Raw genomic sequence first — 26412 nt, forward strand, 5'->3', positions numbered from 1 at the left:
GATGGCTGCAGCTCTATATGTCTTGAACATCAGTGCTTCAGTCACATGAAATCTTGCTAGTTACAGAAATCTTGCAAAACCTTTCTTTTTTTAGACCTTTTCTTTGGGAAATAGATTTCAATCATTATCCACTTTATTGAGTGGGAACGGGGAACATACTGTTCATTATTTGGATAAATGACTTTTTTTTTATTTATGTTGGAGAACATACTCTAAAATGTTTTGTGGCAAGAGCATGTGCTTTATTAGCATTTCCACAATATGTACGTAAGAGGCTGCTAAAAGAAATAGAAACATACAGAGACTGATTGTTTCAGTAACTATTTCCTTAGTGAAGCTGCTGAGGGATTAGGATAGTATTGTATTTCACTCACGTAATGTTTTGCATCACTCTTTTTCCTGCATAATACTGTAGTTTCTAACCACTCTTAAAATATGCTTTTTAAAAAGTTTACAAATCGTGTGATGATCTAAAGAATACACACCTGGAAACATTGCCTTAGGGTGATCTGATATTAGTTCTGGTTTTAAAGTTTCCGTCAAATGGCCTACTGTTCATTTTATGAAGGATTACATTTGAAAGATTGCTACACTGACATAAGCTCAACATTTTAAAAAATAAATATAATTATTTGAGAAAGCCCTGGTGTAAAAATCTTTAGAGTGGAAGAAGTGCCAAAAGTATAAATTACTTTGAGCAACATACCAAACTAATGCCTTGCTAATGATAGTCCAATGACCATATGATCTAAGCCATTACTTGCATTAAAAGAGGATATAGCAATGGAGAAAGGAACAAGAGAGTATAGGAGAATGGACAACAAGAAGAACGATAGCATCAGTACCACTGGCAGTAACAGGCACATAGGCGATACTGGCAGTAAAATGATTGTACCTAATTAGGCAAGAAATCGAGATGAAGCCAAGCAGAAACAACTAAGATGTCTGTGCACCATGCAAGGAGCTTGGATAACAAAAAAAGGAAATAGGAATCAGGAAGTGAAACCAGATCTTACAGAGATAACAGAAATATATATGGTGGAATAATAGTCATGACTGGAATACAGATATTGAAGGGTATGTGCTGTCCAGCAAAGACAGAAATAAAGGTACAGGGGGAGGAGTAGCATAGTATATTAATGATGAGGTAGTTTATTATGAAATTAGAAGTGATGGATAAAACAGAATCTGTTGGGACAAAATCACTTTGAGGAACAAAGGTAACTGAGGCTCTAATGGAATAGTGCTTGGGGTCTGCTACAGACCCCCAGGATCTGATTTGGATATGGATAGAGACCATCTCTAATGTTTTTAATGAGATAAATAATACTGGAAATTGTGTGATTATGGGGCTTTCATTTCCCAGATATGTATCTGAGAACGAGGGCTACTAATAAAAGGTAGGGTCAGATATTCCTGGATGTGATAGCTGACAGATTTCTTCACCAAATAGTCATTAAACCAACAAGATGTGATGCCATTTTAAATTGGTAAGAAACGAGGACCTCGTAGAAGAACTGGTTGTAAAGAACAATTTTGATTTGAGTGATCATGATTTTATTCTTCCATTTAATTTAAAATGAGTTAACAAAAATACCTCTGCAACCAGGATCCTTGATTTCAAAAGGACAAACTTTAAAAAAAATTACAGATTTAGGGAAGTGGACTGAACTGAAGAACTCAAGGATCTGAATGTGGCTATGGCTACACTTGCACTTCAAAGCACTGCCGCGGCAGCGCTTTGAAGCGCTAAGTGTAGTCAAAGCGCCAGCGCTGGGAGACAGCTCTCCCAGCGCTGTCCGTACTCCACCTCCCTGTGGGGAATAACGTACAGTGCTGGGAGCCGCGTTCCCAGTGCTGGGGCTTTGACCACACTGGCGCTTTGCAGCGCCGCAATTTGCAGCGCTGGAGAGGGTGTGTTTTCACACCCTGCTGCAGCGCTGCAAATTTGCAAGTGTAGCCATGGCCTGTGGAGAAGGCTTGGAATTACTTTAAGTGATAGGTTTCAGAGTAGCAGCCGTGTTAGTCTGTATCCGCAAAAAGAACAGGAGTACTTGTGGCACCTTAGAGACTAACAAATTTATTTTAGCATGAGCTTTTGTGAGCTACAGCTCACTTCTTCGATGGACCAGCAACCGCACACCATACAACATAAACACTAACCCAGGAACCTATCCTTGCAACAAAGCCCGATGCCAGCTCTGTCCACATATCTATTCAAGTGACACCATCATAGGACCTAATCACATCAGACACACCATCAGGGGCTCCTACACCTGCACATCTACCAACGTGATATATGCCATCATGTGCCAGCAATGCCCCTCTGCCATGTACATTGGCCAAACCGGACAGTCTCTACGCAAAAGAATAAATGAACACAAATCTGACATCAGGAATCATAACATTCAAAAACCAGTGGGAGAACACTTCAACCTCTCTAACCACTCAGTGACAGACTTGAAGGTGGCAATTTTGCAACAAAAAAACTTCAAAAACAGACTCCAAAGAGAAACTGCTGAACTCGAATTAATATGCAAATTAGATACAATTAACTCTGGCCTAAACAGAGACTGGGAATGGTTGGGTCATTACACTAATTGAATCTATTTCCCTATGTTAAGTTCTCCTCACACCTTCTATGGGTCATCTTAATTATCACTTCAAAAGGTTTTTTTTCCTCCTGCTGATGATAGCTCATCTCAATTGATTAGACTTTTCCTGTTGGTATGTATACTTCCACCTTTTCATGTTGTCTGTGTGTTCCATTCTATGCATCCGAAGAAGTGAGCTGTAGCTCACGAAAGCTCATGCTAAAATAAATTTGTTAGTCTCTAAGGTGCCACAAGTACTCCTGTTCTTTTTAAGTGACAGTTACAGAAGCTATTTGAAGCTTGAATCCCAAGCAAGGGGGGGAAATGTAGGTAAGGGTTGCAAACCATACTGGATAAACAAGCATTGCAGACTGCTTATTAAGAAAAAGCAGAAGACCTGCAAGGAATGGAAGAAGAAATGGATCGGCATGGAGAGCCACTTGTTGGAGATCAGAAAGCATAGGGAAAAAGTGAGAACTACCAAAAGACCAGGAGAGCTGGACCTTGCAAAGGAAATTAAACCAATATTGAAAGGTTCTTTAGCCATATAAATAAAAAGAAAACAAGGAAAGAAGGGGGACCACTTAGCACTGAGGATGGGGTTGAGATTAAAGATAATTTAGGTATGGACCAACACCTAAATGAGTCTTTCGCCTCAGTTTTTAATAAGGGTAATGAGGAGCTTGGGGGCTGTGGCAGGGTGACTAATGGGAACAAGGATATGGAAGTAGAAATTACCGCATCCAAGGTAGAAGTCAAACTCAAACAGATTAATTGAACCAAATTGCAGGGCCTGGATAATCTCCATCCAAGAATATTAAAGGATCTCACAAATTAATTTAAACCCAATAGCAACGATTTTTAATGATCTGTAAACTCAGGGGGTCATACTGGAGAATTGCAAATATGGTACCTCTATTTAGGAAAGGGAACAAAAGTGATCCAGGAAACTATAGACCTGTTAGTTTGACCTGAATTGTATGCAAGGTCTTAGAACAAATTGTGAAAGAGAAAGCAGTGATATAAATGGTAATTCAGGGAAAATGCAACATATTTTTACAAAAGGTAGATTAACAGCCCAACCTGATCTCTTCCTTTGAGAAGATAACCAATTTTTTACCCAAAGAAAAATGCAGTAGGTCTAAACTTCTTGGGTTTCAGTAAAGTATTTATCAGAGGGGTAGCCGTGTTAGTCTATAAGGTGCCACAGGACTCTTTGCTGATTTTACAGATCCAGACTAACAGACATATTGGAGCATGAGCTTTCGTGGGTGAATACCCACTTCGTCGGATGCATGTGATCTGGACATGCATCCGATGAAGTGGGTATTCACCCACAAAAGCTCATGCTCCAATGCGTCTGTTAGTCTATAAGGTGCCACAGGACTCTTTGCTGCTAGTAAAGTATTTGATACAGGTCCATGTGGGAAATTATTAATTAAATTGGAGAAAATGGGGATTAATATGAGAATCAAAAGGAGGGTAAGGAACTGGTTAAAGGGGAGGCTACAACGGGTCATGTTGAAAGGTGAACTGTCAGGTTGGAGGGAGTTTACTAGTGGAATTCCTCAAGGATCAGTCAGGTATCCCCAGACAGAAGAAGGGGAAAGGCTCTGAGTTACTACAGAGAATTATTTACCAGGTGCCTGGCTGGTGGGTTTTGCCCACATGCCCAGTGTCTAACTGGTCCCCATATTTGGGGTCAGGAGAGAATTTCCACCCAGGTCAAATTGGGAGAGACCCTGAGGAGGAGGGGATTTGCCCTCCTTTGCAGCGTAGGGCATGGGTCACTTGCTGGTTTGAATGAGAGTAAATGGTGGATTCTCTGCTATTTGAATTCTTTAAATCAAGATCTGAGGACTTCAGTAACTTAGCCAGAGGTTAGGAATCTATTACAGGAGTGGGTGTGTGAGGTTCTGTGGCCTGCAATATGCACAAGGTCAGAGTAGATGATCATGATCGTCCCTTCTGGCCTTAAAGGATCAAGTCTCTAAGTAATTGTGCACATTATATAATATATAAGTAGAACATAAGAGTGTCCATACTGGTTGAGACCAAGGGTCCATCTAGCCTAGTAGCCTGTCCTCCGAAAGTGGCCAATGCCAGGTGCCCCAGAGGGAATGAACAGAACAGGTAATCATCAACTGATCTATCCCCTTCGCTCATTCCCAGCCTCTGGCAAACAGAGGCTAGGGACACCATCCCCGCCCATCCTGGCTAATATCCATTGATGGACCTATCCTCCATGAACTTATCTAGTTCTTTTTTGAACCCCGCCATAGTCTTGTATTAGCTATGTATTATTCAATAGATTTAAAAAGCAACATTGTTGGCTATCCTACTTGTAGCTAGAGCTGTGTGAAATTTTCATTTTGAAAACTAAAATCATGCACAGTGGACATAGTTCAGTAAATTCTCATTATTGCCGATCTCAAGAGATCAAAAAATCATGTGACTTGCTCAAAAATCCATGAGGGTTTTGGGGTTTTTGTTTGTTTGGGGGGAGTTTTAGACCCCCAAAATACAATATTCTTTCTTTTGATTTTTGAACACCCCATGCCCAACCTCAATGTGTATGTGGCATCAGTGTTGCACTGTGGTAAAATAGATGGTTATGAGTTCTATTGAAGCTTGGATGGTTGCACGAACCAAAAATCCCAATTGAACCACAAGGAGTGCAAATTATACCTGATATTTTAGGCTAATTAAACTCAGCAGAACAAAATATTTTCTTTGCATCAGAAAGGAGTCCTTTCTGAATCCTATATAGTCTAAAATATATTACAGATTATGATTTTTGATGAGTCTCAAACAGCAATCATCCAGAAGCAAGGAAATAGTAACAGGCTTCTGTAGCTGCACATGACAAACCAGACAGTCTCTACGCAAAAGAATAAATGGACACAAATCAGACGTCAAGATTTATAACATTCAAAAACCAGTTGGAGAGCATTCAGCCTCCCTGGTCACTCAATTACAGACCTCAAAGTCACAATACTCCAACAAAAAAACTTCAAAAACAGACTCCAACAAGAAACTGCAGAATTAGAATTAATTTGCAAACTGGACACCATTAAATTAGGCCTGAATAAAGACTGGGAGTCGATGGGTCATTACACAAAGTAAAATCTATTTCCTCATGCTAATTTCCCCCCCTATGGTTACTCGCACCTTCTTGTCAACTGTTGGAAATGGGCCATCCTGATTATCACTACAAACGTTTTTTTTTTCTCCTGCTGATAATAGCCCACCTTATTTGATTACTCTTGTTATAGTATGGCAACACCCATTTTTATGTCCTCTGTGTATATACACCTCTACCTTGATATAATGCATAATATCGAACTTGATTTGATCCACTGGAGCGTGCAGCCCCGTGCCCCCCCCACCCCCTCCCCGAGCACTGCTTTATTGCATTGTATCCAAATTCATGTTATATCAGGTGGCGTTATATTGGGGTAGAGGTGTATATCTTCCTACTGTATTTTCCACTGTATGCATCTGATGCATGTTTCCACTGCATGCATCTGATGCAAGTGGGTTTTAGCCCACAAAAGTTTATGCTCAAATTTTTGTAGTCTCTAAGGTGCCACAAGTACTCGTTCTTTTTGCTGATACAGACTAACATGTTTCTGGTCACCAGTTCCTTCATGATTTTAGAGCTAGTAGAGCTCATCCTCTCATAACCAGTTTTATTCATAGATTGGAAGAAGAAAATAAGGTTTCCTGCTTTTTCAATTCCCATTGGTTTTTACTTTTAATGAACTGGAGTGAAGAAAATATTCTCTCTGCATCTGTGGAAGAGACTACTACTGTTAAAAACTGGTTTAGCACTTCAGCAAACTCTAGTTTCAGGTTTTAACCAATGGCTTCCACCAATTTAGTGCTCTTAGTTTCTCTAAAACTTGGCAGAAAACATGTACAGCTTAGTATTATTTTTATTTAATATAAAATTTTAATAAATAAAATTTAGATCTTAAGTAATTTGTAAAGTTTACATTTAATTTTAAATAGATTTATTTAAAAAGAATAACTATATTTAATGTTTTTAAATCTGATTTGTTTTTAATTGAAAAAATATTGATTTTTTTTTTATCCATCCTGATTCCCTGGTTTATAAAGTGAACAAGAATGTGACTTTTGTAATCACCAAAACATAATATAATACCTATTATAGGTTGTCATAGTAGTAATCTGATTCAGTCTAGTTTGCATCCTACATTGTTTAGTTGAATATAGTTTAGATGTAATGGTGCTTTGTTTTGGCCCAACAAGTTTCCTTTCAGCAGTATTGCCTTTAGGAATTGGTGCCTATAAAACATGCAAGCTTTGGATGTACAATGTATTTCATTAAAGTACAGTGCTTTCATTGCCATGGCATCTGGCTGTATCACATCTAAAAACTAACATCCATATGTATTCACAATGAGCAGCAATACTAACTCACCAAGACATACATAGGAAGAGACAATGCCTCAGTTTAGACCCTTTTGGCAAAGGGTTGGCTGAATAAATGGGCTTTGATTTGGGTTCTGACAGATTCCTGCAAGCAAAGAAACCCATAGCTGGAGCCTCTCCAGCAAATGTCCTGCTTTCAAGCCTGAAAAGTGCACATCTAGAGATTGAGGAAAGTGCCTTACTTTATCAGACACTTCATATGGTGCATGAAGTGGGAAATGGTATCTATTGTAGCAGCTCCCAAGCTTTATAGATTAAAAGTAGCAAGGTAAATTGCATATAAAGCAGATGGGAAGCCAGTGCAGTGCATGTAGTGTTCAAGCTGACCAACTCCATTAAGCAGAAAGGTTCTTGCATTATGCACTAGCTGAAGTGTCTGAATAGCTCTAAAAGTAGATCCAAATAGAGTACATCGCAGAAGTCTAACCTGGAGGTAAAAGGCATGGTCTAAACCAATGAAAAGAAGCTGCAATCTCTTAGCTAAATGCAGAAAGATAAAAAGCTTCTTCTGTTACTTCCTTGGAGTATAAGAGCAGTCAGGTAAAAAGTACCCAGAGATGAAAATCTCTTTGTCAGGGGCTGAAATAACTAGTACAGATGGAGCAGTGGTAAATTCCTCAGTTCCATTAGCTATTTCTCTCTGTCAACTATTATCACATCTGTGTTTTTGAACACACTTCAGCCGGCTTATTCTCATCCCTATCTTTGATCTTTCCCTACTGAGAAAGCAAGGAAAGTGCACAGCTTGACTCTGATGAGGAGGAAATCTAGAGCTGAATATCATTATTCCACTGACAGCACTATAAGTCAGAGCCCTTTCATGACTCTCCTAGAGATCTCACTTATTGAGCAGAAAGGGCAACAAAATAGAATCATGCTGGAAACACAGAATTTTTGTATTCTACACTACAAGATATTGCTTGTAGTGCTGCTCTAGTGGTAGCAGAGTCTGTGCAGGTGATGAGTTGTCTGCACACTGGGTATGTGTGGAAGGGCACAGTATCAGACCTGTTCCTACTACAGAATAAAGGTCAACAAGGCTTCTATTCTTTGCTCTTTCTACTGCCCTCCTGTTAATGCTCCTCTACAAAAGGAGCTGAGAGGCAAGACCAGGCATTGTCAATTGTAACAAACCATGACATTTTGGGCATTGTGCATGTTTCACATTCCCAAACCTGAAGGAAGAGCTCTGTGTAAGCTCAAAACTTCTCTCACCAACAGAAGCTGATCCAATAAAAGATATTGCCTCGCCCTCCTTGTCTAATACCCTGGGGCCAACACAACAACAATATTACATACTGCTTGTTACATCCTTACATGGGGACTCAGACCAGGAGGTAATACTGTAATGCTAAATACTGTAATACTACTTTATGGTTTCTTTTACACAAAAATGACAAAGTTAGTGAAGACTGTAAGGTAAAGCTAAACTATAAATGTGAACCTGTTCACTAATCATGAAGACTGCTCAGTAGTTTATTTAGTCTTAGAAGGTATGCATGTCTCTCTCCCATAAAAATGTAGAAAGGTGAACTAATGGTAGGGTAAATGGTAATGAATAGGAGGTAAACTAGGCTAGAAAAGCATTCAGCCCCACGTGATGCTGATTGAACACAAGAAGAAATTTTGGCACATATGAGGAATACCAAATATAACACTTAGTATGGTGATCTATCTCACAAGGTGAAGAAAATCAGGGCATGTCAGTATTTGGATGGAAGAACTCCAGATATCATGCAAAGTACTGCAAGAGGTGTTGGAGACAGGCACTGTGCTACTGAAGGCATATGTTTCATATGAAATGCTAAACAAAAGCTTGACCACTTGTGGTCACTAAAGATGCCATGACAACTTTATAAAGAGCTGGGATAATAGCTTAGTGTTCTAGACAAATTCCAGTGTTTTACATACTATACTGATATCTATATTCTTCTTCACTTTTTTTAAATCTTTCCTACAATGTGTAATAGAGCATTGTGTGACAAAGGCATGGTTTGTTGTGAACAGATTTCTGTATATAAAGTTGTCAGTATATAAATCTGTCCCTTTCTCGTTGAACAGATTTACTGCCTGTGTATATATTCAGGCATGTCTACTTAGCATAATGACTTAGGTTTTCTCTACTTTCTACTCATGTTAGTCCTGCAGAGCCAACACAGCTAAGTAAAAGTGTGCTGTATTTTATTACTTCCTGTACATCAACAGAATGATTTACTAGGTTCCAATTACAGAAGCAATCACCTAAACCTGTGCAAACCCACTGACTTGTGGTTGCACAGGTATCACTTGGGGCATGATTTGAAGTGTCCGAAGTACAATACTGCACAGCTATAATTGAGGTCATAACTTGGCCTCTTGATTCTTTTTATTGGTAAGGGTACATGAGAAGGAAAAACCTCAGGTTGACTTTCATACCCAGGGTGAGTTTGCAGAGCAGGCATTTAGTAAAAAAAAAGACTTGAAGGGGAAGCAGTTTCTTGTAAACTATGCAGAGTTGCTCAGAAATTAAGAAACCAATCGTGGAATCCCACAATGCGAAGTTTAGATACTTATTTTTCAGAACAGAACCTTAATTCAAAGATCCTCCTGGATTTAAGGTGCTATATAAGTGTAGGGTAGCAACAGTAGTGAAATGAAGATGAGGAGCATTTTGAAGATTGTCTGGAAAACAATTGTCAAAGAAAGTCATTAAAAAAATGGAAGTAGGTATGATATGAAAGAGTAGGAATAAATGGCCAGTTTCAGCATGGAAAGAGGTTAATACTTGAGTAGCTCACAGAAGTTTGACATTTATTCCCAAACTAGAAGAAGGGGTAACATTATGCTGACAACCTTTTCTGATAATATAATTAAGTCAGCCAAGATCAAGGAGGATTGCAAGGTGCACCATAAGGACTCAAGAGAACAGCAGGCAACATAATATTAGTTGAATTTCAATTTAGACAAGTGCAAGATGATGCAAATTGGAAGGAACAATTTAATCTACTTTTACACTCTGCATTACTTATGCAAAAATTGGTTAAGTGTGATGTTTAATCTGCCTCTCTTCTTTTTTATCTTCCCTGACAGCCTAATCATTGTTGGTTGCATTTGATGGTGCCTGAGTTTTCAAAAAGTCTGCATAATCTTCTGCAAAAATTTTCAGATATGTCTGATGTTTTAAGTAACTATTCAATCATCAATAATCTCACGAGGATAATCAATGATATTATGTCATGTCTAGATTCTGAGAAAAATAAGGTAATCTTCTCAAAGAGAGTTTTTCCCTTTATACTGCATAATTATATCTGATTTTTTTGTAGCAGAATACATGGCTTGATATAGTAACAAAAAAAAACAAACAAAAAAAAAAAACCCTACAACCAAGGCTACTTTAGATTCTATATTCTTTGTTTCAATTCCTATTCTTACTTCCCCTTTAAAGATATATTGAGTACAATGTAGAGATGTTAGCTATTGGCTACCTCAAGTGGGGAAAAAAGGTATAGGATAAAGCTAGTATTTTGTCACAGAGATCACGAACTCATGGAATCTGTGACTTCCGGAGACCAACATGACATCAGCCGTGGGGCAGTGGGGCTGGAGCTGTCAGCCAAGACCCACAGCTCCCAGCCGCCACCACAGTGGGATCCTCCAACAGGAGCTCCAGGCCACCGCGGATCAAGGGGGCCCCTCCAGGCTCCAAGCTGGGGCCCCTGCAGCTCCCCCGCTGTTGCTGGCCATGTGTTACCTTAGAGCCCCAGCAGCGATGCGTGTTAGACCCTTCTCCCTACCCATTTTGTCATGGATATTTTTAGTAAAATCATGTACAGACCACAGGCTTCTATGCATTTTTGTTTATTGCTTGTGACCTATCCATGACTTTACTAAAAATATTCATGACAAAATCTTAGTTTTAGGTATAACCACTTAAAAAACTTCAGAGGGATTACAATGTACAGGATGACCAAACAGACAGATATATTCAATATGTTGTCAGTGTGTAATGCAAACATTTAACTCTCATTCTCAAGGTAAATCAAACTGGTCTATGTCAAATAAGCATGAATCATTTTGCATCTAACTTACACTGGAATCCTGAGCACAATTACTAATTTGAATCTGAAAATATCTGAGAAAGATTGTGATAAACTAGTAAGATGATATTAATCAATCAGTTTCAGAAACCTTCATATTAAATTAATGGATATTTATCCAAGGAAAATTATACATGATAGTGGACCTTCTTGATTCCAGTAGTTGCTGGAAGTGCTCCAGGAATCTCACCCCAGGAGTCTGATTCTAACCTTAGTAGGAGTGAGAGTAATAAAAGAGTTAAGTTTGTTAATAACTTTTAGGTATAAGCCCTGATATCTCTAATTGCATTCTGAGTAACATTGCCCAGCTATATAATTACTTAATTAAAAGTACTAAGTGTGAGATCCTGGCCCTGTTGAAGTCAAGGATTTCACCTTCTTTGTATAGTTACCTTTGATCAGTAGATCTTAACTTACAAATGTGGGCAAGTGCAATTATTCCCATTTTACAGAGAGAAACAGATGCACAGAGAGGTGAAGTGACTTGCCCATTATCAAACAGCGAGTCTATGGCAAACCTCAGAGTAGAACCTGATCTCCTGACCTGCAGTCAGGTGCATTATTTAGTTGCTGTGATGGTGAGTGTATGTTAGAGTTTTAATTACCTTTCCATTACAATCCTAATTTTGTGCTTTAGCACACACCCAAAAGTATCTATCTCAGCAAATTCAATCTATGAATTTCCCATGGTCTGCTGGTACAAGATTTTACTTAAAATCTTTGTCTTAAAATAAAGACTTTTAGATAAATAGAAATAAGAAAAGTAATCTCTGTAATTTGAGGGAACTACTAGGTAATTTTGTTTCCTGGAAGAAGAATGAACCTAGATCTATCCTTGTAACAAGAAAAATAAAACAAACTGAAGAACCACCCACTAGGAAGCTTTTCTTGGTGCATGATTTAAAGATGCTCTTGTCCCTGCCACACTTATTAGGACCAAAAACTATCCCCTGGCCAAATGTGAATTGCTGGGATAAATAACTGCTGTCATTAAAGATAAGGGTAGGTTAAAAAAGATAGAATTAACATGGATCTCAAAGTCTTCAGTTATTTTGGCACAACATATTATCCATCGGGCTTCACAATTATGGAGTCCCTCTCTTATTTTTAGATGCACTCCAGAGAGGCACGCTGACACCAATATTGGAACTTGGACCACAGTTACTTGTTTCAATATCCAAAACACTTATGATAACGCTGAATGTATTGTGTTCCTGTTTCACATTAAGATGGTCAAGCACAACCTTATAAAATTCCACACACCCAGGAACAAACAACTTTTTTTTAAATTAAGAATTATAATCTCATTTTGTTTGTTTGTTTGTTTTGTTTTTTTCATTTATTAGGGTAAAATGGGTGAGGAGATTTCAAGCCTAGGCTGTACATTTTTGTGACAATTTTTCAAGAGTGGATTAACAGTGCTAACTTTGCAAAGTGAAATAAATTAATTCAAAATCCTGGGATCAGAGCTTTTGGTATTTTTAAGGTTGAGATCTCCTGAAGTAAAGCAGATCTCTGCATCTTAAATGTTAACTTCATTTCTGCGTCACCTGTTGGTATTCCTTGATAGAGCACCTATTGTCTATCTCTTAGGCCAGATATACCAAAACGAGTATTTGTCTGGACTTTTAAAAAATGGAATTCTGTATTTTTCCTAGAATTTTAGAAAAGAAAATGTTCATCTTTATGAAGAAGGCAGGTTCATTCCTGAAGAATTTTTTAGGCGCTTTAATAGCACCATTGACGCCTACAAGGATTTTGAAGAAAAATCAGATCATAGTGACTGTGTTCTGCCGTCAACAACAGAAACACCAGAGAACAGTAAGATCATAAAATTGTTCCCATTTTTGTTGAGCCGGATCCTCAGCTGGTGTAAATTGGTGTAACTCCTTTGAAGTCAATAAAGTTATGTCAGTTCAGAATGTCTGAGGATTTGATCTATTAGCTTCATATTTCTTACTCTCTGTGACAGTGACTACTAATGCCAAGGCTGAAGTCCCACTGCTAGTACTATAGATTTAAGCCTGATAGCAAAACTGGCATCATTACATAGCATCATTTATTAATACAGCCTACAATTATTTCAATGTATGTGCTCAGGCTGTTTTCACATCAACAAAAATATCCTGAGTTGTTCTTTTACAATGTTCTTAGTACTGCATTTTATCTTACACTTGACTTTTGCTTAACCGTGACCATTTGATCTTTGTGAAAATGTCTTTGGAGATACTGGGCCAATTCAGAGGCGATGTGTAAGGTGCTGTAGGTTAAGCATTGGTAAGCAGGTCTAAAGGTATTTAAGGTGGCATAGTTTATAGGCTGAATGTCTGGAACTAAGTGTAAATAGCACCAGTTGAAAGTCATCTGTGAATTTGGCCCATTCCCACTAAAGAGTATAATGAATTTATGATAGAGAGGTTAGATTCCTGTGGTTTCATATACTTGTTCCCATTGCAGTCTTTAAAATGAATAGATGTTTTGAATTTCTTAAATTTTATTGCCACAATGATTCTTAATTCGTTGTTTTAATTAGGGCAACATGTCCAGTTGCACAGTTACACCAACAAGAACTGGAAGTACTTTAGGCCTGGATCCACACAGAGGCTGAAGGGTTGCAACACCTAACTTTTTTAGACACCTAAAAAGTCACAGGAACATCAATGCAATCTACAAAGCCTGAGTTTGCTACTAGGCTCCCTATATAATGAATGGGGAGAGATAGGCACCTAAGAATAGGATCCTCACAAGTCAATAGGAAGGAGCTGCATACACTAGCCAATGGGAGATGCTGACAAGCGGGGTGTGCCCTAAGCCCTGCCCCTTTCATGGACTTAGGCACTTATCCATAACTGGGAACCCCTCTCTGGAGTAAGTGGCTTTGGCGCCTAAGTTTTTGCTTGTGAGAATGAGTTAGGCACCTGCCTCACTCCATGCAAAGTGGCCTGAGGTGTTGGTGCCCAAATTATAACTTTTAGTCATTAGAGTATTCATCTGCGATGTGAGAGACATGCAGGTTCAATTCCACCCTCAGTTAGAGGGGGAGAAAGGATTTGAACAGGGGTCTTCTGTGATTCTCAGTGATTACAACACTTTCCTGAGAGGTGGAAGATATGGAAGTGGATAGGATCCCCACTGCTTCCTCGGGCTCCCTACCCATCCAACCCCAATTGCCCCTGGTCCCTGCTGCCTCCCTGAGTTCCCCACCCACCCCATGACCCTTTCTGCCTCCCCCAGCCCACTACCCAGCCCATCACCGCATCCTGGACCCTCTGCCTTGCTCCCACCCCCATTGCCTCAAGCTCCCTGACGCAGCCTTGCACTCCAGGGCTGTCCCACTCCTTGCCTTTTGACCTTAGTGCTCTGGGCAGTCATCCCTCATAAAGCCAGCCCTGGGTAGGACACTGCTGTTCAAAATCTCTCTCTCACCCTGTATGTGAGGAGGTGAAATGGAACCTGGGTTCCCCATATCCCGGCTGAGTGCTCTAACCACTGGACTAAATATTATAAGGTCACTACCGCCTCCTTCTCTTCCAGCCAGATTTTGAATGGGACCCAATCCGGTAGTTGGCCTCTGAGCACACCTACTAGATCAGGCTCTGCAGGGGAGATACGCACTCCTCCAACTATCTTTCCCTGGTTTGTGGTTCACTCTGAGCATCAGGCAGGAGATAGCCATCCAGGTGCTTAATCAAGGCAGTAGTGTGCAAGCCCAGAAGCAGAAACTTAGGTACTTAGGGAACTCTTACTGCAAAAACTTAGGTGCCAAGTGAGTTTAAGTGCCTACAAGGTAAGGCAGCAGCCAGGCAAGGATTTAGCGAATCACAGTGACACCTAAAATGGGATTTAAGCACCTAAATCTGGGGTTTAGGTGCCTAAGTACCTTTGTAGATCCAGCCCCTATAGCCATAATCTAATATATGTTAACAGATCAGAGTAGTCCTATAGCCAAGTGCCTTATGTAGGGGGAATTGTATTTTAAGTTGCATAAAACTGACACTCATTTTCTATTTAGATCCAAGAGTCAGTGTAACAAATTCATTTTTGTTACCTCCTGTTGCTGCCAGTTCCCTTAAGAATGACAGCAGTGACAGTAACAGTAAGTACAAATGATATGTATACGAACTGATATATGTATATTTCCATTTAACACTGGTTTTTATGAGCACTTAGAGGAAAATAGCCTTAATTGTGCAAAGCAATTGGATCATTCTAATGTTTGATGGTACATCGTATAGTCCGTAATTACATCAAAATGAAATGACCTGATTCAGTCAGACTCCAGGGATGCCGTACAATTACAACTATGTGGTGACTTTCAAAAATGACAGAATGCAAATCTCTGTACAATGATTTTCTAGTGTCTTTAGGACTCACGATTCATATGACCTCAAGCAACATGCCTGCCCAACATTTAATTCTAATGGACAGAAAATGAAACAGTTCCAAACTACCACTGAAGTTTTCTTGAATTGGCATCATGATACTAACACTGTTGCTTTACGACATCAATTTTGATAATCCTGAACTAGTGATTATTGGGATACAGTATATTCCAATAGGCCACATTCAGATGGACTCATTTTCTCTCTTCTCAATCTTTGTACAACTCCCAGGTTAATGGGTGCATTTTTAAGGGATGAAGTTACACGTATTTAAAAGTAGATGTTCTGTAGTTTTTTAACTTAGTTAAAATTGCTGCAGACTGAGAGGGTGGTTCTTAGTCTTTACAGCAACTTAAACAAAATAAATTCTAGACCTAGTAAACCCTGAGCTGAGGGGATTAACACAAAACCAACAAACTCTTAGTATGTTATTTAAATCAAGTGTTTGATTTCCCACCTCTGGAGAATGAGGGGTCTGTCAGAACCTGATGGAGACTGAGGTGTTGCTCTAATATTTGTGGCAGAAGTTAGAGCAGTACCTGGGTGGACATCCACAGACCTGATTTCAGTGTCCTGCCTATCGCAGAGAAAGATGTTTCCCATCTCCTGCCCTAATAAATTATCTGTGGAAGGCATTGGGAACATCACCAAATCTGCCAGCTGCTGCATTGGAATGGAAGGAGAAGTCATCAGGTATTTGCAGGAACTGCAGTGAGACTGGAAATGGAAAGAAGAGTTTATACTGGGAAACAAAAGTAACTCTCCATTAGTAACTTCTGGCTTGATACCAGGAACTTCTACTTTCTTGCCAGCATCCCAGGCTGTAACAGTATTATTTCCCCAACTCCTTTTCTGCATCAACAGCCGTGCCATGCTGTATGTCTTTCCAGCTCTTTCCATATACATCCCATGTATCTGGCGTGACTAAATATGTGGTGTGGGGGGGAAGCTGGTGGAATGAATGGTGCTGCTCCTGCTGAGGAAGGCCCAGGGAGAGAGAAGCTTGTGGCAGCCTGCCTTGCTGATGAACAAGAAAGCAACTCCTGGCTATGAGACAGGAGAAGTTACTAAGAGAAAGGCACTTGCCCCACTCCCTACAGCCCCTTAGGCAAACTGACTCTTGGCTGCCTATTTCTGCTCACTGCTTGGCTTGTGGCTCTGCATACCAGCCCCTAGGTTCCAGAAGAGTCTCACCCTCACCCACCATTGCCACTTTCAGATATTAGGCCCTCCCTGCCCTATTGCTGTCTCTTTCAGAGATGTGGTTGGGGGAGATCTAGGGTATGTCTGCACTTCAAGCTAGGGGTGTAATTCCCAGCTCGAGGAGACATATTTGCACTAGTTCTCATTGAGCTAACTGACTAAAAATTGAAGTGTAGCTTCTGCAGCGCAAGCGATGGAAGGAACTCGCTGCCCTGAGTACAATTCCATCCCAGACACTAGGCACACAATCACATGGCTAGCCCCTCCTGCCACTCATGTCTATGCTCTATTTTTAGCCGCTAGTGCAATCTGTGCTAGCACAGGTATGCATGTCTCCTCAGCCTGGGACTCAAATCCCTAGCTCCCAACTGCAGACAGACCCATTGTGTAGAGCCTTCATTCTCTAGATCTGCAATTAAGTAGGGGATTGGGACAAAATCCTACCCCTGATTTCCAGCGGCCAGCCCACCTCTCTTTGGAAGAGAGGAATGTCACTCCAGGACAGGAGCTGAGCCCTGGCCAGGTGGGGACAGGAGGTTAGCCCAAAGCCAATCAGCTGGCATATGGGTAGGTCTAGAGAGAGCACACACATAGCTGAGGCCTAAACAGGTTCAGTTTTTTGCTGCAGCTGCTGGGAGGGAGTAGGCCCAAATGCATCCTGTACCTAGGGCTATGGGGTCGGCCCAGAAGCAGGCCAGGGGCACAGCTGGAGGAGCAGCCTGCACCCAAAAAGGAGCCTGGACCAGCACAGTGACCATGGGATGGATGCCAGGCAACGCAGCCAAGATCAGGACTCCTCACACCATACCTAAGTACCAGTGACTAGTGCAAGGGGCAGAAAATACACTATTTGTGACTGAGACTCCGGAGCTGGAGGTAGTTTGGACTCAGATTAAATCTATCTTCTTTAGTACTGTTTTCAAACCAGCATCTCCAAACCCAAGTTTCAAACAAGAAATGAAGATCAAGGGTAGAAAGAAATGTAAAATAGGCATTTAGCTATCAATCTGACATACCATTTTTTGCCCACAGGTTAAAATTGAGAATCATTTTGTGGGCATAATCAGGTATTTAGATTTATGAATGATATTGCTTAAGCCTTTCGATATTTGGGCCCAGAAAACTGGACTATAAACACTAAAGACAGAGAGAAAAGCAGATCATTTGGCATTCCCACACCACAAAATATCTAAAGACTGTTGGAGTCTGAGCCCATTAGGTATTTTTAAATGGCGGGTGGGTGTTGCCCAAAACCTGCTGAAACTCAAGTGTTGTCTTGGTGACTCTTACCATATTTTGGGTTTGAAATTTCTATTGTAAGGAAGTAAAATGAGGCAGAACATTTTTTCAAAGTGAAGTTGGACAAGATTCACTATGATGTCAATTCCCCTCTCTCATTCTGTGCTGCCCTCTTCTCCCACTGTGAGCTTTGTCAGCCTTTGTCAGCTTCTCACACAAATGCCTCTGCTTTCCTCGATGGCATCCCCTATCAACTGAACGCTCTTCCTGAATACATCAGTAAGGCCACTAACTTCTTTGGCATAGATTCCCTCTTAAAGACCTATCTGTGCTGTGATTCCAACAGAAAACTGACTGACTGACAAGCTTGAGAAGTCCTATAGGAACAGTGTAAATATAATTTATTTAGAATATAAAAATCTGAACATAATTGCATATATTGTACCAATTCCCCATATCTTCTCTCCAGGAGGGGCAGGGATCATGTAGTAGGGTTTTGTGTTTTGTTTTTGGAAGTACCTACCCCTCTGCAGACATTACCAGAAAAAAATAGGACATAATAAAACCTGCCATGACTAGATTCAGTTTCTCCAGGTCTCTCAAATCCACCACCACCTATAAACTCAAAATTATCTTAAACAAATTTACAGAAGAGTTACAATTTTTCATGACCTGACATGTATTTAGAAGACTGTGTCCCATATGCCCCGCCTCCCAAGGTACAAACCTAACTGAGTATTCCTTTCAAGTTTGTGTAAATGCTAAATGAAGGCAAAACTGAATGCTGAGGCCTTCTTATCAGAAATGAGACTTTCCAATCAGTAGTGTCTAATTTTAAATCAAGCTAGTTTATGGTCCAAAGACTCATTGAAATATGTACATTAACACATGTGAAAATGTAGCAATTAACTAGATAACTGTGTATCTAGCTGAATACTTTTAATAACTTGCTAAAAGTGTTTTATGTAAAAGTCGACACACTTGCCATTGCACGCTGAGACTGGCATCGTAGAGTAGGTGGAGAATTTGTGGTAGGTTATATATGCTACCTTAGGTAACATGTTATCAAATAACTTTTCTGCTCTCTGAGATCTGCAACACATATACCTTCCTTTTATATTATTTTTTTTTTTTCCTGGGTGTGTATGTGTTCATTTGCGCTGAGACTGGCATCGTAGAGTAGGTGGAGAATTTGTGGTAGGTTATATATGCTACCTTAGGTAACATGTTATCAAATAACTTTTCTGCTCTCTGAGATCTGCAACAACATACATACCTTCCTTTATTATTATTCATTTTTCCTGGAGTATACACAGTGAGGTTTTTAAAAATGGGAATGCCCATAGCTTTGGGTAGTTACATACTCTAGTTATATAACCGTAAAGTGTCCAAGAAGGAAATATGGCTAACAAACAAATTAAGGATTTCTTTACCTGGGCAGAAGCAATTCTGCATTCTTCCTGAGTAAAATTCTGCATTCTTCCTGAGTAAACTTCTAAAAATAAGATCTGCGTTTATTCAGTGTGTATTCAGCAATATGAATTATTTTCAGGTTTATTAAAGAGGTCTAGTTCTGGTTCCAAAACCCCTTAGGTCTAGTCCTAGATATGGGGTTAAGTTATTGGTTGGCTCATGGCCCTAAATCTCTGAAATGCACATCAGTAAAACCCTCCCAAATCCAGATTCTTACATTAACTCTGTGAATTGTGGGAGGGCTTGATAAAAGATGTGCATAGGGAGTAGCGACTTACTGGAAGACTAAGCTAACAGAAACTGGAAATGCTATAGAGGGAAAACAGCCAAAGAATGCAGATTAACCAGTTGGTTCTGTGTTCAGTGTTTCCCTCTATTCCACACAATTATGTCCGCTGCATCTAGCTGTCTTTCCTTCTTTCTCCATAGAATATCTACTCTTTCAGTAATGTAATAATCAGGTATCTGTTCTGCTTGACTAAAATTTCCCTTTAGTGTTTACACACCTGCAGGATTCTAGTAGAGTTCAGTCTTGATCAGAATCATGATTAAACACAGGACCTATATTTTATAAACTGCATATTAGTTATCTAACCACAGCATATCTTTTCCAATACTCAACGTAAGGTTTTCATATACCCTGATAATGCACCATTTGAGCTGAAGCTCCTGATACTAAGTAAAACTAGATTAAAGCTGTTTAAATCAAATGTCTTGTAGCTCAATTTGCAGATTAAAAGGTGGAACCCTAGGCTACTCCCACAGGATTTTTCATATCCTGCCTTATCTAATTAACCAAGGGTCCAAATTCTGGCCTCCACCTACACATAACTCCTGCTGAGATCAGTGGAAATTTCTTATGTGCATGAAGGATAGGACTTGTGCAATAGCAACAAAAAATTCCTGTAAGTTTTTGGCATGAATATCACTGCCAACAACAACAAAACACACACACACACACACACACACACACACACACACACACAAAACCAAAACACAACACAAACACCACTTTGAAGGTATATCTCACAGTATTTATCTCAGTTACCTGGGATGCTGAGCTGTCATATTATGTGCATAAATTAGCTATTGTTAACAATGGTACCTGAAAATATTTTTTTTCCATAAAATCTGTCATCACTAACCATGCTTTTAATTACAGCAGAGGCACTCGACTTCATTAGCAGCCCCAGCCTGAAAGTGATAAGCATAGCCCTGCCGTCATTGTTTTCTCTTCTTATTGGCTTTACTTTGGGAGCCATCTGCTGGAAGGTGAGAAATATTAAACTTACCTGGTTAAGCAGAGACCAGTTACATTTTATCCTTAAGCAAACAAGTATCTTGATTTTAAAAACTAGGGGCATATCATTTGAACCTCATTGAATTATGTAACTCTCACATGTATATAATCAGTGAATCTGTTTTTAATTCCTAACTCACTCTTGCCCTTCCTCCCAAATTAAAAAAAAAAAAATCATGCCTGTTGGTGTGCTAACAAAATAACTCTAGGCCTGAAATGTAGGAACTAGAAATCTCACAACTTCCCAGTTGTCCCAATTTATGTCTTGATGTGGCAGTGCTTTTCCACTTATTGAGGCCTTGTCTACACTAGAAAGGGTTTACTCTTCTTCAACGCTTAGCTGAATAATCAGCAGTAGCAATTGTTAGCACTTTTTGGTCAGTTCCTGTGCGGCTGCAAGAGCTTGATGGCCCAAGAGTCCAACATCGGAACAGACTTGGTGAACCCATGTAATAGGGGGGCTGCCTCTGGGCTGTCTCCATCCCTCATTGGTGGAATTTTATCCCGGATGTTACAAGCCACTCGGAGAACAGCGTTCATCAGAACATCTTATGGCATTCTTGAGATATGTCTGAAAAGCATAAAACACTGTCTGTGAACAGTGGTTCCTGTAGTCTGTATACCAGAGCAACCATAAATGTCTGCATTACAAATGAAGTCATTCCACTTTATGCCCAATATACAATGTTGGCATTTTGTGTGGAAAGCCTCCAGCTTTGTCCAGTCTGAGTAGCATACTGTCCATGTTTCGCAGCCGTACAACAGTATGGAGGGAATAAAGCTCGAAAAAATCCTGAATTTGGTGGTCAGGCTGAGATGATCTTGATTCCATATTTGTAGTAAACGACCCATGGCAGGCACTGCAATACCAATCCAATGGAGAACCTCTGTGTGAGAGTTGGAGGAATTGGTGAGTATAGAACCCAAATAGCAAAAGCTGGAGACTGCTTCAACAGTTTCATTATTCAAAGAGATTGGAGTCAAGGGTGGAGCTGGTCCTTGATTTTGCAGCTTTGTCTTTGACCATGGAACATGGAGGCCAACCTTAGCTAACTCTTCTCTATTTGCTGGAGAGCCTCATGAAACCTGTTGGGGCTCTGTACTAGATGAATAACGTTATCAGCATAGTCAAGGTCTGAGAGCGAGAGATCACCAAGCTTATTGCCTACTGACCTGACTGAATGTTGCATTATGAAATCCATGGCCTGGCAAAAGAGTGCAGGGGTCAAGACGCAGCCCTGTCTGACACCAGATACTGATTTAAAAGGTGCCAACATCCGATTCCCCAGATGTACATGGGCAGTGGTTCCAATATGCAGCTCTCTAATCAAGTCTACCAGAGTGGTAGGAACATGTACGCCCTTTAAGACCTTCTGACTTGGTCAGCTGAATCAAACGCAGTCTTAAGATTAATATGCGCAATGTGCATGGGCTTCTTGAACTCATGGTGTAGCTCCGACAACAAGCAAAGGGCCAAAATAGTGTCTAATGTGGACCTGTTCTAAAGCCTGACTGTTGTGGGCAATGCATCTGCTGTAGCAGGAGCTTCAAACGCTCCAGCAGAACATGTGCAAACACCTTCCTTGGCATGGACAAGATGATTGGCCTGTAGCTCTTACATTCACTGTGCAGTCCCTTGCCCTTACAAAAAGGAGATCACAATACTGTCCTTCCAGGCAGTTGGCAAGGTTCCACTTCTCCACACCAGACAAAAGATGGCCAGAAGTGGTTCTGCTACAGGGTCAATAGCACATTTTAGCATCTCTTTGGGGGGGGGAATGCCATCAGTGCTGATTGCCTGTCCATTTTACAGATGGCATGCTTCAAACATTGGTACAAGTGTCTGTGTCCGAATACAGTGGCTGCCAGATTGTCTATCTCTAAACATGCGGAAGCTGGAGGGTGGTTCAGGGTGCTGTGAAAACATTCCACCCAGCTTGAGAGGATGTCGTCATCCTACTTACATGGATGGCTTTGGCTGTCCATTTGTAGCGACTACCTCTTGACCACTGAGGTTGCAGATTGCGCAGAATTCCCACGTTAAGTTGAATTTGGCTTAGCCAGAGGAGACGTCATCTGCCTCTTGGTTATAATATGCCTCACGATCGCGGTGTGACAGGGTATTAAACTTTCGCTTCAGCTGATTACGAGTGCACTTATCACCATGCTGGTGGGCTGTGGCCTTCAATTTAATTGTCTGGAAGGCCTGCTCTGATAGCCATAGTCGGTGTGCTGGGCGCCTATAGTTAGGGTGACCAGCCGTTCCACTTTTAAAGGGACAGTCCTGTATTTAAGCCCTCCTGCAGGTGTCCTGACTTTTTTTAAAAAACGGGCAAATTGTCCCGTATTTTCTGTCATTCCCTCCATCAGTACTGGCAGGTTCTGCTGCTGGCTGGTTCCATGCTCGCTAGCCACCCGCCCACCAGCTGTGAGTCCAGCATCTGACATTGGGGGGCGGTGAGTGTGCAAGGCTGGTGGCGGGGCAAAGCTGCAATGTGCAGGGCTGGACACTTCCCCTGCTGGTCCATCAGTGCAGCCCCTAGGATCCCACCCGTCACCCTGTTTCCGTCCAGTACTGGCTGTGCGCTGTGAGCTGTGGTGGCTGGTGAGTGTGGGCAGGTGCCAAGTGGTGGCCAGTTACATGTCGTCTCTGATGCCCACACATTTGCCCTTTATGTGCTTCCCCTCTTGCTGTCCTATCACCGCTGTGCCCCTTCAACCCCCAGCCCCGCTTCTCTTCCATATCACCCCCGCTCCCCCCCCCCCCCCCCCGCGGCAGGGTGCGTCTCACTCCAGGGGCTGTGTGGAGAACCACCCCATGGTCGGAGCGCTCAGCTCATCAACAGCCTGGCTCCTTCCTTCCCACACTGCCTCTGGCTGGGCAGGCACCCTGAAAAAGCCCAAGACCCTTCGGCCTAGGGCACTGACCAGGAGGAGCCACACCCTGCATGTGCCAAAGCCCCATGCAGTGCTGGCACAGGGAAGCCTCTTGCCCCTCAGTTAAGCTCTGGGGAAGAAATTTCCAGCCTGTTCGTGCCCCAAATCTGCACAATCCACAGCAGCCTCCCTCCCCCGCCCTAGGTCTTACCCCCGGAAGCATGGGGCTGCTCTGTCCCCTAGACACCCTCTCCTGATGATCCACGTCTCTGGCCAGATTCGCTGAAACCCCTGCAGTCAGGTTCCCTGGGCCCTGGAGCACAATGCAGCCTTGGGGCTTAACCCTTTCTGCCCCTACTGTAGCCAGGGGACAGGAGGCAGCTGGGTTATGTCGGTGGCCAGCAGCAGCCTGGAGGTGTTAGCTGCCTTTTGACATTCTGTGAGCAGGAAAGAGAGAAGCTGCTTCCAGCCACATACGGGAGGGAGGAGGGAAGGAAACAAGAGATGAGCTCTGCAAAGACCCGGGCCAGGTCATCCCTCCCCCCGCACAGTGTTGAAAAAGACTGCTGCTGCCCACATTTTGGTGTGAATCCTAGCAGAAATTTGGGGTGTGGGAGCATGTGACCCTGCATGCCCCCAACCCTGTGTTGTCCCAGGAAGACACGGTGCCAGGTACCAGGAGAGGCAGGTCCATCCCGGGGGGCCCAGCCAGGTGTGGAGGGTGGGGAGCACTAGGCAGGGAGGGTCAAATTGGTTGGTCACTCCCCCCTGTGTGAAAGAGAGATGTACAGGCATGTGTGTGTCACCTCTTCCTATGTGAACCCTAAAGCCTTAGAGATAAGAAGGTAAATAAAAAGAAATACTGTGTAGCTGGATTCTTTTTAACAGGGGCACAGTCAACTTGATGTTAATTTGAATGTTTGTACAGATGTCCCCGGGTTCCACAAACCCGACTTACGCAAATCTGCACTTATGGAAAAAGTTGTGTAAATTAGAAATAGGATTGTTGGGGTTTTTTTGGCGTAATGGTTGGGTATACATTTCCAACTTATGCAAAATTCGAGTTCCGCAACGGAACGCTTGTGTAAGTCGGGGAGCATCTGTACTGCATAGTTCTGATTGATTGCTGTTGAACACGAGTAATTTTACCAGGTGTCCTATATTCAGCATAGGGAAATACAGTCATCCTACTTATAGACAATCGTTGGCTCAGCAAATTGGTGGAGTATGGAGGTGAGCAGAGAGCAACCTCGATGTCATCTGGAAGGTCAGCTAGAGAAGAGAATCTATTGCTGACATTGCTACAAAACCTGTTGGCTAAACCGGCTCGTAGTGAAGTGCATCGATGTCAAATTTCATCATCGCAGAGGGCTTACCTGCTCATTGGAGCGTAACTGCCACGTGGGCAACCACTAGGTGGTGATCTTTGTTCAAGGCATATTCTGCACCATGATATACTCTACAGGAGGTGAAGAGACACCCGTCACATGTGGGATGATGTGGTCCAACTACTTCTGAGAGATGCCATAGTGAGTGATCCATGACATCTGGTATATGCAACACCACTTGAACCATGACCCAAGAATGGAAAGGTTCTAAGAGGCACAGAATGTGAGCAAGCGGCAAGAGTTATCATTGGGGGTACCTGAACCGTAATGACCAATGACCCATTCAAGCCCAATTCGCAGGGAGCCAATAACTGCATTTAGGTTTCCCAGGATCATGAGATTATTATGTGGAGAGACAGTGCATACTAGAGATTCCAACTGATGGTAGAAATGATCTTTGACTGAATCAACAGATTCCTCTGTCAGTGCACAGACTACTATGACAGCGAGGTGACCATGCTGATGTTTAAGATGTACAATAAGTAATCGAGATAACACAGGCACCCAGGTTATCAAGGAGGACTTGGCCTTACCTCACAGTAGTTATGCTACCCCATGCAAGTGGTTGGGGCCACTGGAATACAGAAATAAAGAATCTTCCACCTCATGGTTTCCATGATCTATCAGCCTTGCTTCCATTAGCCCTGTGATTGATATGCCAAGATGATTAATTTCATGGGAGACAATGACCTGATGACACCACCTGTGAAGAGTTGCAACATTCCAGATTGCAATTTTGATGTATTAGTGGAGATCCCTGCTACAATTGAATACACTATCACGGTATACTGCAGACGTGCCTGCTGACATCAGAGGATGCATGTCCCCTGGGGGGCTTTGGCATGAGCCCGTCATATTTGCACAGAAGGAGGACAACACCAGCAAGGCATCTACAGCTGAGAGTAGAGCAGGGGCTATAACTGGTGCTGAGTGCCAGGTTATTCAAGTTGGTCAAAAAGCTATACCAGCAAACCCCCCTAGCAGAGGCACAAAATTATTTTACCAGTATAGATTGTAACAGTTCCCAAATGATGTAAACTTTGCTGGCAAAAATGTTCTTTTGCCAGCATCACTGTGTTAACACTGGGGATTGTTGCCAACATAGCTACATCAGTTAGGGGCTGATTTTTATCACACTCCCCATGACATAGCTGTCCCAGCAAAACAGTTAACAGTAGATCAGACTTAAGCTTCTATAGGTTCCAATCCTGCACAGCTATAGAGGAGTAATCTTGCTCACACAAGCAGTCCAAATTGGTTTTTTTAGGACTGGTTCTCACACTCTAACAGTTAGGAGATATTAACCTGGTATTGTGCTTGGTTAAAAATATAACACTTCATTGCATATAAAATGCATATAGTTAAATTCTGCTATCACACTTGCATGCATAACTCTGCTTGACTTCAGTGGGATGCATGTGT

The 26412-nt window shown here is 41.6% G+C and overlaps 1 protein-coding gene across 5 annotated transcripts in view; it reads left to right on the forward strand.

Moving 5' to 3' along the window:
• The window catches only part of KITLG (KIT ligand), an 81169-nt gene that overhangs the window by 49064 nt on the left and 5693 nt on the right, over positions 1-26412 (forward strand). For 4 of the 5 annotated variants that reach the window (XM_039520549.1, XM_039520550.1, XM_039520551.1 and 1 more), the window contains 4 exons: positions 10122-10292; positions 12787-12949; positions 15141-15224; positions 20588-20697. In XM_039520549.1, the coding sequence (XP_039376483.1) occupies positions 10122-10292; positions 12787-12949; positions 15141-15224; positions 20588-20697 (528 nt within the window). The remainder of the gene's footprint in view (positions 1-10121; positions 10293-12786; positions 12950-15140; positions 15225-20587; positions 20698-26412) is intronic. The other variant, XM_039520553.1, reaches the window with a different exon arrangement.

This window comes from Mauremys reevesii, linkage group 1 (assembly GCF_016161935.1).
Source record: "Mauremys reevesii isolate NIE-2019 linkage group 1, ASM1616193v1, whole genome shotgun sequence".
NCBI lineage: Eukaryota > Metazoa > Chordata > Testudines > Geoemydidae > Mauremys > Mauremys reevesii.